This window comes from Xyrauchen texanus, chromosome 26, assembly GCF_025860055.1.
Source record: "Xyrauchen texanus isolate HMW12.3.18 chromosome 26, RBS_HiC_50CHRs, whole genome shotgun sequence".
NCBI classification, from domain to species: domain Eukaryota; kingdom Metazoa; phylum Chordata; class Actinopteri; order Cypriniformes; family Catostomidae; genus Xyrauchen; species Xyrauchen texanus.
Window position 1 is genome coordinate 15,576,608 of NC_068301.1, and position 19,263 is coordinate 15,595,870.

Consider the following 19,263-nt stretch of genomic DNA (forward strand, 5'->3'; position numbering starts at 1 on the left):
GTTACAATATGTTTGGCATGTTCAGCCTCTGTCCTCAAAATATGGCAGAGATTACCAACCTTGTGTAGCCAGACTAAACAGTCTGGCTCTGTCAGCTTGAACCGCTGACTTAGACAGAAGAATATTGTCTGATCGACATGTAATGTGGCCAACCACAGTTTTTGTTTTTATATGGTATTTAGGGCTGGATTGATATGAATTTTAGATTATACCACAATAATAGTCTGGCTTGAATAAAAAGTAATTTTCATAATGCACAGAATCCAAAAACATAGGAAAATATATGCGATCGTGTGTAGTGATCAGAACTTATATCCATCTAAAAATAAGAACTGATTATTTCACAGACATGACTCAGGAAATGTGCCTCAAAAAATTTAGTTCAAAGATTTGATGGCGCTTATTTTTACAACCTAGTCAGTCCCACAAGGATTTCGCTGCACTTTTTTTCTGATTATTGCTGCCCAAATTACTGAATTTGCTGTGCTTTTTGTGTGTGTTGTTCTGCAGTGAAAACTCACAATTACTCATAATATACTTGTGTAATGTGTGGCAATGATGATATAAGTGCAATTGCATGTAATTATTTTATATGCATAACAACTAAATATGCAGCTAAAAAATTATAATACAGTAAATGCATACAAAATACCATATATTTAAGATGTTAAACTGGTAATATGGTTAATGCAAGTTAAATGGAAGACCCTTAATTACACTCACTGAGAACTTTATTAGGAACACTATGGTGCTAATAAAGTGCTCGACATGATCTTCTGCTGTTGTAGCCCTTCCGCCTCAATGTTCCACGTGTGTGTGTTGAGCTATTCTGCTTACAAAGAGTGGTTATCTGAGTTACCATAGCCTTTCTGTCAGCTTGAACCAGTCTGACCATTCTCCGTTGACCTCTCTCATCAACAAGGCGTTTCCATCCATAGAACCACCACTCACTAGATGTTTTTTGTTTTTGAGTTATTGTGTGTGAAAATCCCAGGAGATTGGCAGTTACAAAAATACTCAAACCAGCCCGTCTGGCACCAACAATCATGCCATGGTCACATTTAGATCACATTTTCCCCATTCTGATGGTTGATTTGAACATTAACTGAAGCTCCTGACCCGTATCGGCATGATTCTATGCTCTGCACTGCTGCCGCATGATTGGCTGATTAGATAATTGCATGATTAAGTAGCATGATTTGCACTGCTTCAGACAATGCAAGAAAGTATGGCTAGGTAAAAATAATAGACCTTCAATAAAACTATTTAATTTACAATTACAATATAACAATTTAAACTAAAAGCACAAGTGAGGATTCAAGGATTAGGCCTGCCACAATTATTACATTGTCTGATCGCGATCATTTCAATCAAGCGCGATTTTTTGTGATAACCATGATTACTGAGCACTTTAAATGCCAATCATGAACATGTTTTGAATGTAATTTTACGGTGCAACATTGCACTAAGTGAGCACTCCAAATTAACCTTTGCCATCACCAACCCGCACTGTGGACCAATTAGAGAAGCTACTAAATAGCATGTGAAGATTACATTCTAGCTGTGATATACGTGCGCCGTTTAAAAGTTTTGGATAGGATTTTAATAGTGAAAGCAAAATGTTCTAGTTTTACTTTAACATGTAATGGAAAATGTTCTTGGTCGTTGTGGGTTATACATGCCGGGTTAATGACACGCAGTGACAAAGAGGACCACAGAGTTAGATGATGAGGAACCGCTGACCCTGTTACAGTGGAGATGATAGAATGGCAGCTGTTTAGATTTGTCTTGACTGTCTCAAATTTGTGAGCCCTTGTTTTGCCTCTGTCAATATGGAGAAGTGTAATCGTATTACCTTAGATTCACGGTTTATGTGGAAAAACTGTGATGCAATAATCCAAGCAACTGAAGGGACAGCCTAGTACCATGTACACTGAGAAAAAAAAATTAAGCCTATTTTTAAGATTTACACATTTCAATTTCATAATACATTTCCATAAAATTGTATTTTGTGTAATCATTTACAAAATGAAATTTTAACTTTAATTTGTTTCTATCTATAGGTTCTAAAGGTCTAAACCTGTACACACAGTATAGTATATATCTATAGTTTTTTTTTTTTATTAAATTTGATAAAATATTACTCTACTAATTCAGATTAGTAGTCAGTTCAATCAAGAAAGTATTTCCAGTTTTGAGTGCAATATGCGTCAATATGAGGCTGAAACAAAGCAAACGAAGCTGATGCCCTCCATCATGCATACATACCTGGATACGATGTGTATAGTCCCCACAATTTCTCCTGAATCTCAACGCCAGTTCTGCCAAGTGCCCTCATTGCTTTCACCCAGCAGTAAATCCAATGAGCTGGGTGGGGTGCCACAGGGAGTGACACAATACAATAAATAACAAGCAGAGAAGCTCTCTTACACCTCAAGCTGTGCTCGTGACTTAATGAAGTGTGCAAATGAGGTCACTTTTCTAGTCATAAGAATAACCCATCAAGAGCCTCAGGGCTGGATTGATGGACTGCATCTCTTCAAATGACCATGAGCCATTTCTAATGCAGTTGTTTGTGTAGCTCATTGCCGATTGCCCTTGGAACTTGAAATATTTTGCTCTTTGGTGGTGTGATGGTTTGAGAGAATGCAATGCACCAACAAATTTAGGGTGATACTAGCCTTGACAGATCTTATCATTTTTTTAAAGGAATATTTCAGGTTCATTACAAGTTAAGCTTGATCTTTAGTATTTGTGGAATAATGTTTACTAAGGAAATAAATTCTGCTCGTCCTTCCTTTTCTTTAAAAAAGCAGTGGTTACAGTAAAGCACTTACAATGGAATGGAATGGGGACAATTTGACAATTAAGTTGTAAAATTCGATATAACTTTACACAGAAAAAGTTAGTAAGCCATTTTTTCACAGTTACATCTCTGTAAGTCTTAACATAATTAACTCAAACAGACCAACAAAGGTCTTGAGGCAAAATAAGCAGAGCTTTACTTGAGGATATTCACATATTTACAATTAACACCAAACAAACCAAGGAAGGGAAGAGGGAAAAAGAGTGTTTCCAAATGAAATAACCAAAGAAAACCATAAGCCAACTAACTCGGGGCATAGAAACTTATCTAAAAACAAATACAAACAAACAAACAAACAAGCAAAAAGAAAAACATAAAAATAAATCTGCTGACTCAACTTTGCTCAACGTACAAATGGTGGCAAACACTTCTTATCTACTTTCTTTTAAATACTCATGTGAGGTCATAAGTCGATTTAAATTGCCAAGCATTCCAACTGAATGTGCAAGTACTCTGTATCACTTTCACTTTTAACTGTAATCACTTTCATTTGATTTAAAGAGGCCATATCATATCTGTTATTTTTAGTCAATGTTTCTTCCACCAAAATAAAATCTAATATACTGTATTTTACAGGACCTTATTTTACACTCTCTTTTTTGTTTTTTTGTTGCTACTTTACCTTTAAGACTTCAGTGTAATCCCCTATATTATGGTTGATTAACCTCTTCACATGTGAAATGAAACAAGCTTATTTACAGGTTTACAGGCTTGCTATCAGATCGAATATAGTTACTTCTGCTCCATTCTTCAATAAAAGTGTCTTCGCAAAGCATGCATTACACTGTGCCAGGTTTGCAAACTAATCTTCATGGAAATTTACTGAACAAACCGTTAAGGTCGGATTTGAAGGTCTTGAAGTTTCTGAGCTGTAGGTTTGATCCAAACAAGGGGTGACCTGTAAATTAGAGAGTTACAATGTGTCTCAATTGAGCCCTTAATCTTGGCACCAGAGTAATGCAGCGAGAGTTCAATATACACTGAGTGGCTTAAATCCCTGCTAAATGATAAGTAACTAATCATATAGTGCTTGTAATTTTGTCAAGGCTAATACTGTCATTCACAGTTCAGACTTACTGGCACACTGCGACTGGCACATAACATATTATAACTGTTTGTGAATAATAATTGAATGGCTGCAGAGTCCATAGACATCATTTCCCAAATGTTCATTCGCATTGAGCCGATCTGGTATTTAAGGGACCTTAACTGGATAATAATTTGGTGTGTTGAAGGAGGGAGGCAGAAGAAGGGTAGTCTCTTGTACTCAAAGCAGATGAGAAATGTGGATTTGATGAGGTACTCAGAAGAGTAAAGGTTACATGCTTATGCTTATGACTGTATGATTTATTGCCCTTTTCTTTGTTCAGATGGGTGTGGATCTGCAGGACTAATGAGGGTGGAATTCCACAATCTAATTAATGCTTGAGTGAATCTAGTGGCTTAAAATTGGTAAGAATGACTTTGTTGAATAGTTTCCTTGTAGCTATAACATTTATTCATAATGCTCAGGCTCTTTAAAGAGGACGGAAGTGGGTGGATTATCTATCTATCTGTCTGTCTCCCTCCCTCCCTACCTACCTACCTACCTACCTACCTACCTACCTACCTACCTACCTACCTATCTATCTATCTATCTATCTATCTATCTATCTATCTATCTATCTATCTATCTATCTATCTATCTATCTATCTATCTATCTATCTATCTATCTATCTATCTATCTATCTATCTATCTATCTATCAAGGAGGAGTGTGCGCACCATCGTGAGCTCGACAGTAACCCTGTTCAACCGCGGTACATTTTGTGGTAACAAGGACTTCAGCACCTTGGAGAGTTCTTCGATTATGCACATGAACGAGAGGGGCGTCTGTAATTCGATTTTATTTTACAGTATATAGGCCTCTGTGCTAAGTATTGAATTCAACTTAATAAATAAATAAATACAATTATTAAAAAGTATTTACTTTTACTAGGGGTCGGTTTGGGTAATGAGATGGATGCGTTTGAGAATGGGTGAAACTTCTTTGTTTGCGTTCATATCTGTCTAGCTGTCCAACGCATGTGCGCGTGTGTGCGTCAATCTGTTGTAGGTACGTGGGTGAGAGAGTTGGTGGATGGAGAGCGAATGCCAAGCCTCTTTACTCTTCTAAGGATGAAATTTGACTGGGTGTTTAGCCTGTAGATGGCAGGAGAGTCCTTCTACAGAGAAATCACCTAGTCTTACATATTACATTCACTTCCAAAGTTTGGCATACAATCAGTAACAATAATAAGGCTAATACTGCAATGGTAGAGTAGCTAAATCACGTTTTCTGTACTTAGAATTCTCCAAAGTAGGGTCAAAGTATTCCAAAGAGAACCCAATTAAAGCACCAGTACTCCACAGAGCTAATCGATCTCAGCATACTGGAGTAAATGGAAAATTATATATATATTTGTAGTTGTTTTTGTTTTGTTTTATCCTGTGGGATCTTTAGAATTATGTGGTGAATGGGGTTCTATCATATTACGTCAACGTTCAAGAAGTAAACTCGTCCCTCATTAGACTAAATGCATCTCGCTATATAGCGAAATGGGTTGAGATATACCTTGATTTGTGTGAATAAATCCTTATATTCAGATTGGTGTGTTTAAAGAGGAAAACAAATTGGACCTTCGTGCACTACCTTCAAATTGTGTTGTTCTTTGTGCTTATTCATTCATTTACTCATAAATAGATGATCAGTTAAAATGATCACAGTGAGAGCACACAGTTAAGACACACTAAAATGGCATTGGAGCCTGTGAGCGAGATCACAGTTCAGAGTTTGGCCCCTTTCGGTGAGATGGTTGAGTCCTCCTCAAGGTTGCTGTGATATCCCAGCATCACCGTTCACTTCGAGCCACACCGCGATCCGCTCCGCTTCTGGCTGAGGGAAAGAACAACTACCTTCATGTGAACATGAACATAGATGACACCGAGAGGCAAAGCGTCAGATCTACGGGAATCCTGACCTTTTTCAAGAGAGAATGTATTAAATGTTGTCCGGAGGACTCTCGAGGCAAGAAAATGAGGATTAAAACTGGAGTTACCTTTTGGAATCTGATATTTTTTATGATGGTCACGTGCGTGCGAGGTAAGTAATGAGGCTCGAGGAGTTATTGTGGGTTTTTATTTTTTTATTTACACGTCTTTGTGGATGGGAATGAGGTTTGAATAGATGCACGAAAAGCAACCGTGCAGCAGTATGCTTGAGAAGAGAAGCGCATTTACTCAATGCAGGCATTGAGCGAGGACTCAATAAATATTCTTGCAGTATGCTCACGCGGGTACGTGAGTTGCTTATAGTCATTAAATGATGAATTATAAAGTAATGTAAGCCGCAATATTTTGGCCTAGAGATATTTTGTCTAAATCAAATAATAGATTTAACAACATACAGGGCGTTTTCAAAAAGTGGTCTCGAATAATCACAATTAGAAAATTGCAAATAATGTATGAACCCAGCAAACATGAACGCTGATCATGAGTACTAGTTTTCGGGCAACGATAGCTCTCAGTGATGAGTTGGGAATGGATCACGATTCTTTTTTTAGACGTAACGTGCAGGGAAGACAACAAAATGCTTCGTTATACAGGAAACATGCATTTGTCTATAAGTACTGTCAAGAAAAGGGTGGACAACGTGTGACTTGTAATATTTCGACCGTACACCGGTCAATGTACCAACAGAATTTCGCGATGGAATTGGCGCGTGTGGACGCCTATTGATCTCCGTCGATTTGGGCGATTTAACTGTTGCACTCCGTCTTCATGTAACATGAGAAGCATGCAGTGACCGAACATGATCTAGTGTAGTGACACTGTTTAAAGCATTCTTAGAATTTTCGATGGCAGTCAGTTATTTTTTGGAAAACAATAGGCTGAATTTGAGTTCCTCTTTTAGGAAATATTAATCGTACAGTGGAATTTGGAATAGCCTATATAGGGCCCCTAAGAAGTTGTCAGTGTTAGAAACTAACCGAATGTTAAAGCTTCGGTTTCTGATTTCAAAAAGCATTTGTAGTTTGATTGAATATGGTGGGGTGGAGGCAAACCCAGCACTTCTGCTGATGTATCTTGGTCATTACCACCTGCTTAGCATTTTAATTAGCATCAGAACTGAATAATTTCCATCTAAATTTAAACGGTTTGTAAAAAAATAATAATGTAAAAACACGCACATATATGTTTTCTCCTATACCCATTATCCACAACCTCAAATAAAAGTACTTACATGTTCACCCATTATCTAATACATATAAACAGATAAGCTATATATGTATTTGTTCTTTGATAACCCGTCGCGTGGTGGCAGTGTGACGATATCCCGAGGATAATTAATGCGAGCTAGACCTCACATCACTATGTGTGTGTGTGTGTGTGTGTGTGTGTGGGAGAGAGAGAGAGAGAGCTATTCAGTGTTTCTTAAATGACTCATTCTGCGTACAATTGTGTTATTTGGCTTTGTAAATAAACTCTTGCATTACACCTTATTAAAGTGCCATATTTCAACAGCACTGTAAACGTGGCTGTAAGGGATAGACAGTCTTTCAATGGGTTATACTACTGTTGTTTAAGTTGGTGGATAGAACATGTTAGTAGATTAAAAACAAAAGTTGTGAAAATTAGATGTGATCTAGAACTCTTATACAGCTTTATGGTGCATGCCATTGAAGAGACTGTAAGTCTTTCGCTCGCAGCCTCATTTTCATTTCCATACAAATTTGGCACTATACTCAGAATAAGGTCTATCAACACTTATTATGGAACCTCAGTTCTGAGACAGTCGATGAGAGCTTCATGGTTTCTGATCAACAGGCTTTAGGACTAAGCTTAATTATGAGCAATTATTAACCTGGTGCTGAATTAATAGTGACTGTTCTAGGGTGCACGTTTTTCACTAGGGCCCATGCACATTTTTAGATAACATTACTTGATCTCATTCCTTTATTTCTTGCAAACACTTTACTTAGCAACGACATCAATTCTGATTTACCTCAGTGGTCTACATTACTCCTCACAGCAATTTTTGAAATGCAGATTGGTCATCTTTAATGTATAGCTTTAAAAATCGTAGACATGTCTTAATTAAATTTCTCTCTAGTTCTCAAGCAAGGGAGTTACAGTATCGAGATACTTCGTGAATCGTGGTTGACTTCTCACTGCACAATAAAGGTTCCAATTAGAACCAAAAAGGGTTCTTCAGACTGAAGCCATAAGAGAACCCCCTTATGTTCCACAAATAACCATTTATCTAAATAACCATATGACCATTTCAAGAACCATACACAGTGAAAAATGGTTGATAAGAAAATGGTTCTTTGCAGAACTTAAGGTTCTGTAAAGAACCATTGATGAACCTTTATTTTTAAAGGTTTCTATAAAAGAGGTTTCTGACACTGCTCTGTTCTCGGCCACAGATTTAAGAACTGTTTTATCAACTGCCTCTTTAAAATCACTGTAACTTGCCACAGATCAGCAGCTTAAAGCCAAATGTGCCTACTCAATGACGAACATACAGATTAATAGTTAGGGTAGCATCATACTTAGGATCAGTGCCCTATCCTACAAGTGTAAAATCCAGCATAGCCTATTACAGTTTGATTCTGTGTAACACAGCCTCTTCTCCGCCTTGCCTGAGAGGCTTTTAATCTCCATGTGCAAAGCATTGCTGTTGAAGAGCCAGGTGCAGAGCAGGGTCATTAGAGTCCCCAGATGTCTTCAGTCAGATAGATTTTAGGAACAGCTCTTCTGCAGATATGGTTGTTGTTGCTTAATGTGAGTATGCTGTGCTTACAGAAACGTAGACTGTGAGTGCTCTCGCATGAGTTCCTATTAACTAACTGCTCACATGTGTGTGGCTTGTTTTGAAAAACGTCTGTAGCATTTCCAATCAATTCACAAATGGCATGCGACCCTCAGGTTGGAATTCTGTCTCGTGGGAAATTGAGTATTCGCGCCATAATGGATCCAATTACACTGTGCATTTGGTGTCTGTTTATTGTAGGACATGTGAAATGGACATAAAGGGTTATAAAAACCTCTTGTGAAGGGTATACATGAAATCGAATGGAGGAAGATCAGTCACACAGATGGGCCACCCTCTCACCATGAACTGAGGGCTACTTGCATATGCATCACCTTTGCCCTCTCCCTGAGCAGAATCGATTGTGAGTTGGAGGGGTCCTCTCACAGTAACAAGGCATGAATGCTCAGTTGTTCACATGCTGCATATGAACCACATTTTTTTTCTAGAAGCACGTACTCTTTGTCTCAAATCATGATGATATCTTGATGATCAAAGTTACATTACTCATGCACAGATACTCACACCTACTGTCGTTTCTTGACTTGTACTCGACTGCATCTTAAGTGTTAAACAGCTTGTACTTAAAAGCTCACAAAAACACTGGGAGATGGATGGCTTTTCAGTTTTATAGGTGTGACTTTTTTTAATTAGTGGACAAGAGAGGAGCTAATTGAAATACACCAATCAGCCACAACATTAAAACAACCTGCCTAATATTGTGTAGGTCCCCTCATTTCGCCAAATCAATGCCAACCCACATCACAGAATAGCATTTTGAGATGCTATTATTCTCACCACAATTGTACAGAACAGTTATATGAGTTACCATAGACTTTGTCAGTTTCGAACCAGTCTGGCCATTCTCTGTTGATCTCTCTCAGAAACAAGGCTTTTCCATCCACAGAACTGCCTCTCAATGGATGTTTATTATATTTGACATCATTATGAGTAAATACTAGAGACCAGGAGATCAGCTGTTTCAGAAATACTCATACCAGCCAGTCTGGCACAAACAATCATCCATGCTATTATCTAATCAGCCAATCTTGTGGCAGTAGTGCAGTGCATAAAATCATGCAGATATGGGTCAGGAACTTTAGTTAATGTGCACATCAACCATCAGAATGGGGAAAATTTTGATCTCAGTGATTTGGACCGTGGCATGATTGTTGGTGCCAGATGGGCTGTTTGAGTATTTCTTATGAGAGAGATTGGCAAAGTCTATGGCAGAGCAGCTAGTCAACTGGCGGCCCGCCGGATTTCGGCACCAGTGTAAAGGGATTAATGGAAAGGAGGAGGAGAGAACCGGCTTGACAATATAAATTATATTTTAATGAAGAACTTAAACGAAAAGACAAACAAATAAAGGTGTCAGACAGCTGCCCGTAAATCTCTCTCTCTGTCCCACTGCAGTCTTAAGTCGGACTTTATCCCTCTCGGAGGCTTGATTAGCCTGATTAGGGGCAATTACGGGTCGTGTAGCATCACGACCCGGTCTCGCCCTCCGCCCTGTCACAATTGTCATCACATACTGTATGCACATTCGGCAACAAAAGCAATCGATTATGTAAACTGAATGTTCATACAAAATCTGCTGAAAAGTTTATTCACTATTCTGGAAGTGTCAAATGATCGTGTCTCATCTGTTCAGGTTCTGTAGGGCTTGGAAAATTGTGATAATGTGAAACTGAACCTGAAAATCCTGATTATTTTTGGTTCTATACAGCTGTGAGTCAAACTGCATCAACTCAGTTTGCTCTTCTTTTGCCAATAATTACCTGCTCATAAATCTGGCTCCTGCACTGGCTATTATGTGCAAATTCACAATAATTTGCAGGAAAAAACATTTCCTCACTGAACAGGATGATACTTTATATAGAAATTGGAATAATAGACATTTTATCTCTCCCCCCCCAAAATAAAATTTAATTTAAATGCATCCTTAAGTAAACATGACATTTTTATATGACCGTTGTTTTCATATGTGGGTTCATATTGTGAGAGGTATTTAGCAGGTCTTAATGCTTCTCCTCTATACAATTTGTAAACAATAGCCCTAAAATGTTAAAATGATTATTATGTTTTGTTTTTTCAAAGTTGATTAAAAATTGTTTGTTATTTAAGAGTATCAGTTATGTTTTATCTTTAGGCAGGTCTTATGAAGGAATTTATGGCCAGAACTTAAAAAATTATAATTCAATATACAGTATATTGGGGTGTGCAGCAAAGCCATTATCTGTATATGTTCCTATGAAAAATGACATGTATCTGTCTCTGTATTCAAATAGAATAGGATAAGGGAGGGGCTTAAACCTCTATAAAAAAAAAAAAAAAAAAAAAAAAACTTTTGTGTGTAAAAATACTAGTATACCAGCTGTTACAGAAATATTAAAACCAGCCTGTTTGGCACCAACAATCATGCCATGGTCAAAATCACTAAGATCAAATTTTTTCACCATTCTGATGATTGTTGCGAACATTAACTGATGCTCCTGATCTGTATCTAAATTATTTTATGCATTGCACTACTGCCACATGATTGGCTGATTAGATAACTAAATAAGTAGGTGTACAGGTGTTCCTAATAAAGTGCTCAGTGAGTATATTTTACAAGTTGCTTCTCTGGAACACAGACCCGTTAAAGATTTGGTTGATATGGTTGATTTGGTCCTGTGGTTATTAAAAGAACATAGGCATGCAGTGTAAGAATGTTTTACAAGCTTATATACATAACCTAATTTTTCCTTTACAGTGATGTTCTGTTAGTTAACAATAGTTGATGTATTAGGGATCATAAGCTAACAATTATTTTTCACTGTTAGTTTATGTAAGTTCATAACGCATTAACTATTGTTAACTTACAGTAACTTATATAAATTGCTTGCTCATTTGTAAGTTGCTTTGGATAAAAGCTTCTGCTAAATGACTAAATGAAAATGTAAAAACATTTGTTAGTACTCACTAAAATCAGTTGGCTTAAAAATTACCCAACACATTGTCCAATGGTAGGTTGATATAGCACCGACCCATTGTTGGGTTATTTTAACTAATTTGTTGGGTATTGTTTTTTTTTTGAGGGGGGCAACATTTTGCTTTAACCATCCTAGTATTATTGGTACTATTATTATTGTTGACATTATTATTATTATTATTGCTGTGTATATAAATTATAATGCACAAGTTACAAATATCTTGATAATGCTTTAATCCATTAAATTAAAAGTTGCAAACATTTTCATTAATTAAGTAAATTGTTGCAATTGTGTTATCAATTTACTTCCTTTTTATTATTAAGTTACTTACAATCATGTTTCAATTTACAAGAACCACCACAAATAAATAAGTAATAAATAAGTAGGCAATGGTGTAATGTTGCTGGCAAGGATGGAGAAGATGGAGTGACAAACCCAAATGCAGTTTATTAAACAAAAGTGAGATCTAAAAACCCTAACTAGAAACATGAAACATAAACATGAACATGAATAAACTAGACTTGACACAAACAAAACATGACTTGACTAAATCTTGACTTGGCTTGGCTTGACTTCACTTAAACAAAACTACAACAAATTTACATTAACAATACTACACAAAGGACATTGGCAAACATGAGGGCTAAAATACATTGACATGGGTAACAAGTTAACAAGACCACCAATGAAATACAAGACGGAAACAATATAACAAGATAATGAAACATGAACCAATAACAAGACAAGACTAATAAATAAAGGAACCATTTAGAAAAAACACATGAAACATGGCTGGAAAAGGATAATCTCATGACGTGAACAAATTTCATAATGAAGGACCTGAAGACATGAACAGGACTAACTTTTCAAAATAAAAGACACGAAAAACCGGAACCAACAGAATAAGCATGACATATCCCCTCCTCTAAGGGGCAGCTCCCAACGCCCCAACACATGAACAAAAACAGAATAAACATGACATAAGTCCAGTGTTCTATAGGGACCTGGTAGGGGGTGTGTCTTGAGGCGAGATAGGGCGTGGGGCATGGCATCAAGGAGGAGTCCGGGGGGGCATGAGAGGCTGGAGGGGTGGAGCCAAGGTGGAGTCGTAGGGATGGAGGTGGGCCTGGACCGTGGAGCAGAGGCGGGCCTAGACTGTGGCGCAGAGGTGGGCCTGAACCGTGGAGCAGAGGTGGGCCTGGACCGGTGAGCATAGGTTTGCTTGTGATATGGCATGGAGCAGTCTGGTGTTCGACTGAAACATGACGTGGAGCAGACTGAAGCTTGGCTGTGACATGGAAGGGAGCAGTCAATGGTTTGGCTGAGACATGGCATGGAGCAGGCTGAGGCGTGGCTGTGACATGGCATGGAGTACGCTGAGGCATGGCTGTGACATGGCATGAAGCAGGCTGAGATGTGGCTGTTACATGGCATGAAGCAGGCTGAGGTGTGTCTGTGACATGGCCTGGAGCTGACTCTGGCGTGGTGGTGACATGGCCTGTAGCTGACTCTGGCGTGGCTGTGACATGGCCTGGAGGTTTTTTTTTTAAATTAATGTTTCAAGGCTCCACTTCTGAAGTGTTTCTCTCACATATGAATCCATCACATCCTATATAAAAAATGTAGTTCATATAAAGTGAATTAACAACTTGTAATTTCAATTTCAAGCAATGGGCTTCATTAACGAGGCGATCATAAACCGAGCCAGGCACCTTCCTGAAATGGTAAAATCAAATCAAAATCAAATCAAATCACCTTATTGTCACACGACCATATACACAAGTGCAACAGTAGGTGAAAATCTTGTGTGCAGTTCCGATCAACATAGCAGTCATGACAGTGACGAGACATATACCAATTACAATAAACAACATATTTACAAAACACAATTTACATATCAAATATACACATACAATATAATATACAATGTACAGTAAACAATACACACAATCTAGAATACACATACTATAAAAAAAATAAAAATAAGAGTATATAAAATATATATATGCAGTAGTTGTATTGAGGGGAATATATTTGACAGTCCATTGTGAGATAATAAGATGAAGATTAAGAAGATTAATAAAGTGCAGTGCTGATTGTTGATCGTGAGATATCAAGTGTTCAAAAGTCTGATTGCTTGGGGGAAGAAGCTGTCATGTAGTCGGCTGGTGCGGGTCCTGATGCTGGTACGGGTCCTGATGCGAGAGCAGCCCATGACTCGGGTGGCTGGAGTCTCTGATGATCCTCTGCGCTTTTTTCACACACACCGCCTGTTATAGATGTCCTGGAGGGAGGGAAGCTCACTTCTGATGATGTGTTTGGCAGTTCGCACCACCCTTTGCAGGGCTTTGCGGTTGTAGGCGGTGCGATTGCCGTACCAGGCGGTGATGCAGCCAGTCAGGATGCCCTCTACAATACTGGTGTAGAACCGTCTGAGGTTGTGGTGTTTATTCCAAACTTCCTCAGCCGTCTCAGCAAGAAGAGGCACTGGTGAGCCTTCTTCACAATGGCCTCAGTGTGGAAGGACCATGTGAGTTCCTCAGTGATGTGGACACCGAGGAACTTGAAACTGCTGACTCGCCACCGGTGCTCCATGAATAGTGATGGGGCTGTGTTCTCTGTCTTTCTTCCTGAAGTCCATCACAAGCCCCTTAGTTTTACTGATGTTGAGGGAGAGGTTTTGCTCCTGATTCAGGGGTGCAGAACTATCTGAAAAGTGGCTTTTGATTAGGCTATCACCCAGTGTCATGTAGATGCTGGCTATTGTGTAATACAGGGGTTGGCAACCTATGACCAATGCCGGCACGCAGAGGGGTAATCATTGGCACGCCAGCAACGGCGAGAGAGGAGTAGACTATATTTATATAAATTCTGCACCTGCATTCCAATCTACATCTTGATGTAATCCTTCCTCATGATTACACAGCGTGTCTTCATCAGCTGAATGGGAAGCTAAACACTATTAAAATGTGCTGAGACTCTCGCGCGCAAGCCATTCGCACATCACGAGCCAGCAGCACTTTTCTTTCGATTAATCGCGGGAGTAAATGCGCCCACTTTGCTTCGGTCAGATAGCGCGGATTACAGCCTTTTTCAATTGTTTCTTTTTGCTTTTAGAACAACATGATTGGAAAACACCAATCCTTCATCGGCACAGCTATTGACTAGGAAAATAAAAAATTACACTCCATATCAAAAAGGTTGCCAATCCCTGGTGTAATATCTCGTGGAGTCCAATTTGTGCATTATATAATTTAGTGCCTTGCAGATATAACTTTCTAGATAAAATGTTTCATATTTCCGCTTTGAAGTATTTTAATGTTACACTGTAAAAATTATAATATACTTTTCTTTCAGTTGATGAAAAACTGCCGCGTCTGCAACACCGGATAATGAGTCTAAAAGCCAAGGCGTCTTACAGTTTCTTCACGCATCGGCCAAATATATGAAATATTATTTATGATTTCCAAAACAAAGTGTCGAGACAAACAGAAAGTGAGGGAGAGCATCCCAGTTTAAAATAGGCTGGGTTTATATCAAGTGTTATGTCGGTAGCCAAGTGAGCAGCAATACAGCAGACTCAAAATTAAGGGAAAATTATTTAATTAATCAGCTATTTTTGTATGTTGATAAAGAAAACGGAAAGCCGTTCATATAACGTGATATTATTAACTTACCTCTGTATCTTCTGTTGGCAGTGGCACTGGTCGACCGTTGAAATTTAAAATGTCTTCGCTAGACCAGTTTTAACCCAACTGGGTGCGTTATTATAGCAACAACCAAATAACGTTTAGGAATAACCCAACAGAACGACCCAATATGTTTAACCCAGCTATTGGCTAAAATAAATAACCCAAAGTTTTTTGGAGTGTATATGTGGAAGCATACATTTCAAAAGTATAATCACTCTGCCCTGCAGTTTTGTTCATTGTTAGTTCTTGTAAGTCTTCTCTATCAATTATTGTTAGCTGTGTTAACTAATCAAGTCAAGTCCATTTTTATAGTGCATTTCATTATATTGTTTCAAAGCATTTTAAGCCTTCACAGAAAATCATATCTTAGTCAACTAAAACCCTTAAAGGGCAGCAGTACTAGAATAATAACTGTTTGGGACACACTGTCAAGGCTGTCAATTTCAGATTCAACACATTGATTAACATCACAAGTTGGTCACACATAATTCCCATGCATTTCATTATCAGAGATTATCAGATATTATTAATATTATTAACTATGCTTAGCCATCCCAACCATTATTTACTGCTTGCTGCCTAACAAAATAAATGTTTTTGGACATGCAATACATACTAAGATAGGCCTATGATATATAGAATAAGATTTGCATCAGGTTCTATACAAGAGTCCATCGTCAAAGCATCATCATTCATGCCAACCTGCACTTCAACTCTCTGCTGCTAAGGAGGTGCTTGCCTGCATGGCTTTCAGTCTGGGTGGATGCCATTTAATTTGACTCTAATGAAAATGAGGCTGTGATGGATAGAAGTGCCGTCTGTTCAATGGGTGGTACTGTTGTGTGCTTTGGCATCGATCATTCAGCAGACGAATTATTGAATATATTTCTTTTCAAAAAAGGCCAATAGACAAATATCTGGAAAGTATAGGTTGTGGAAATTAGACGTAATCTAGAACCTTAAAACAGTAAAACCCATGAACACACTTTACTCCAATGCCTCAGCCTAGTTTTTAATCAAGACTCATCAAAAATAGTTTCTACTCTACTCTACTATTGGGGTAGGGGTGTTGGTTAGTGGGGGCCAGCAGGGGGCACTAACAATTTCATCAGTGCAATGTTTGGTCCTTTAAATAGCTATGGCTTTACCACTTTAATTCAACTTCTAGGAATAGAATGCAAAAGGCTCTCCTTTTAGAAACTAGATGATGTCTAGTGTACGGTCACACATTGGCAGGCTGCATGAGTGTTGGCTGAGTCATGACCTCATTACCTGTTAGGGGCTTTCAGTGTGTAGAGAAGTATTTCACAAGTGCACTGCGCACAAGCGCATAGAGTGATCAGCACAATGATTTCATTTTGACATAGAAGAACAGATTTTTTCCTGAAAAGCAGCAATAAACGTTGTATAAATGTAGGCTCTCTCAGCATGGACTGAATAATTTTAATAAATTGATCTAGTGCACAAAATATACAGATCTGTATAAATCAAATCAAATCATTGTTTGAATTGAAGAGCTTCATAAGAATTAAGGGACCTCCCCACAAGAACAAAATCCTGGGGGTCTCATTTTATTTCATTGAATTAAAACAATAAAGTGTTCATTTGCTGCCACAAAACAAAAGATGCACTGCTGCAGCCTTCAATATTGCAGCTACTGAGTTCTGCATTTTCATGACCTCAAAAGAGTTAAAGGCTTGCAGGGTGACAGCTGTGTAGGTCCTGATTGGAGTCCTGTGTCTGTCAGGAATACTTATGTGCAGAGACGTGGAGCTTTCTGTTTTTGCAACTCACAACCTGTTGTGACAGAGTTAGTCAGTGCATACACACCACTAAACATTCACAAACTCTTACTGTAGCTGCTGTGTCAAAAAAGTAAGAGCAGTTTTGTTTGCCTTATCGAAGCACTATAAAATGTTAGTACTACTGCAGTATTCAGCAGCTGCTTTCTTAAGTGTGAGAGTGCAGGTTTATGGAGTGCTGTCTTCAAAGACAGGGTTGGGTAGTAACAGAATACATGTAAAGGGAATACAAAATATAAGTAACTGTATTCCACTACAGTTACAAATAAAATATTTGGTATTTAGAGTACAGTTACATTCAAAAAGTATTTTGATTACTGAAGAGATTACTTTGCATTTTATTGTCATTTTTTTTATTTAATATTTAGTCCTTTCAGGTGGAAAACATTTATACATATAAATGATGCGATCTAAAGTGGATTCGAACAGCGGTGGAACACTTTCTTAAGATGTGTTACACTCATACGAGCAGACAGAGAAGCAAGTTTGAAGAAGGTTTGGAGCAGAAGAAATAGAAATAAACCTTGTGTAAATTGTCAGCTTTATGCTAATCTAAAATGTTATTTATAGCTATTTTACCTGTTACCAGGCACGATCATATTTTTTTATCAAGACAATTCATGTTAGATAATAATGTCTGTATTGTTTTCCTGAAAAATATAAAACAAATCCTTAAAACAAGATACATTTTATTGATCTTGTTTTAGAAACAACACTGCATAAGATATTTTGGTTTTTCAGAGAATGTATGTGTCATGTGTATTTTGTCTTACTGTACTGGCAGAGTTTTTATAGTCAAAACAAGTGAAAAAATCTACCAGTGCTGAATAAGTAATCCAAAGTATTTAGAAAACGTTACTGACCTTGAGTAATCTAGCAGAATACGTTACAAATGACATTTTACAGCATGTATTCTGTAATCTGTAGTGAAATACATTTACTTTTAACAACTTATGTTGAGAAACCACCTTATAGAACCCTAACGACTTTTGTAACTTTTTAACAAATTCTACAGTGGTACAGTTTATATTTTGCAAGCAAGGTGACCTGGTTTCAATCTCAATCTAAAATATTGTTTTGTTTTAATAAACAGAGTGACTATTTGCACTATTGATGTATATAGCACCTGCCGCACAGCGTGGCTATTTGCACTCCAATGGTCTGTCGGTAACAGAGAAGCTGAAGACAAACTGCTCCTCCTGTGTTGCTTTGGTGGTGTGGAGTGTAACTACAATGAGCATTTGCTTTTATTGTGTGGACGATCTGGGTTCAAATGAGCCTTTTGTCCCACTTTTTCCATCCTGTTTTCTGCCACCACTATTCATATTTCCTTTAACACTACTGATAATATTAGATAATAAGGTTGATTTCGTCGCAATGATTTGGTCACATTGAAGGTCATGAGTTAAGAGAAAGGTTTGAGACTGGTAAAATTAACCATGGTTTTACTATAGTAATATTGTAGTAACAACGTTTTTGTAAAAGCATGCAGAAGCCATAGTTTTAATGCAATTAATTATGGTGTTGCTACAGTAATATGATTTTAATAGTATTCATGTTTAATTTTGGGGTTATTATAATTTATTACAAAATCCCATGGTGATACTATGGCTACTTGATTAGACTGACCAAACTAAGACAAATACTGATTTGATAGACACTTTTTTGCAAAGCGACTGTGCATTCATGTCAGTTTGTGTTCTCCCTGGGATTTCAACACATGACCATGGAAATACACACCCCACTGTCTCCCAGTTGAGTTATATTTATATACACTATCTACAGGATATGTAATGAATCATTGATTATAGACCTGTCATCAATTATTCTGCTTATTACACAGTTACCACACCTCAAGACATGGTTCAGTGTTTTATCTCAATACATTTTCTGATTTTTGTCCCTAAAATGCTATTGTGAATGGAACTACTTTCTTCCGCCATGCATACAGCATCTTCCTATGTAAATTAAAAATTAAATGAACTAATGTTAAATAATTGAACATTGCTGTAAATTGTTGCCTTATATATTGTTGTGTATCATTATACACGCACACACACACACACACACACACACACACACACACACACACACA

The 19,263-nt window shown here is 37.7% G+C and overlaps 1 protein-coding gene across 1 annotated transcript in view; it reads left to right on the top strand.

The window, feature by feature from the left end:
• Positions 1-5,812: 5,812 nt before the first annotated feature.
• The window catches only part of LOC127619812 (CUB and sushi domain-containing protein 3-like), a 639,489-nt gene continuing 626,038 nt past the window's right edge, over positions 5,813-19,263 (top strand). The window contains exon 1 of the mRNA XM_052092811.1: positions 5,813-5,987. Coding sequence (XP_051948771.1) covers positions 5,813-5,987 — 175 coding nt within the window. The remainder of the gene's footprint in view (positions 5,988-19,263) is intronic.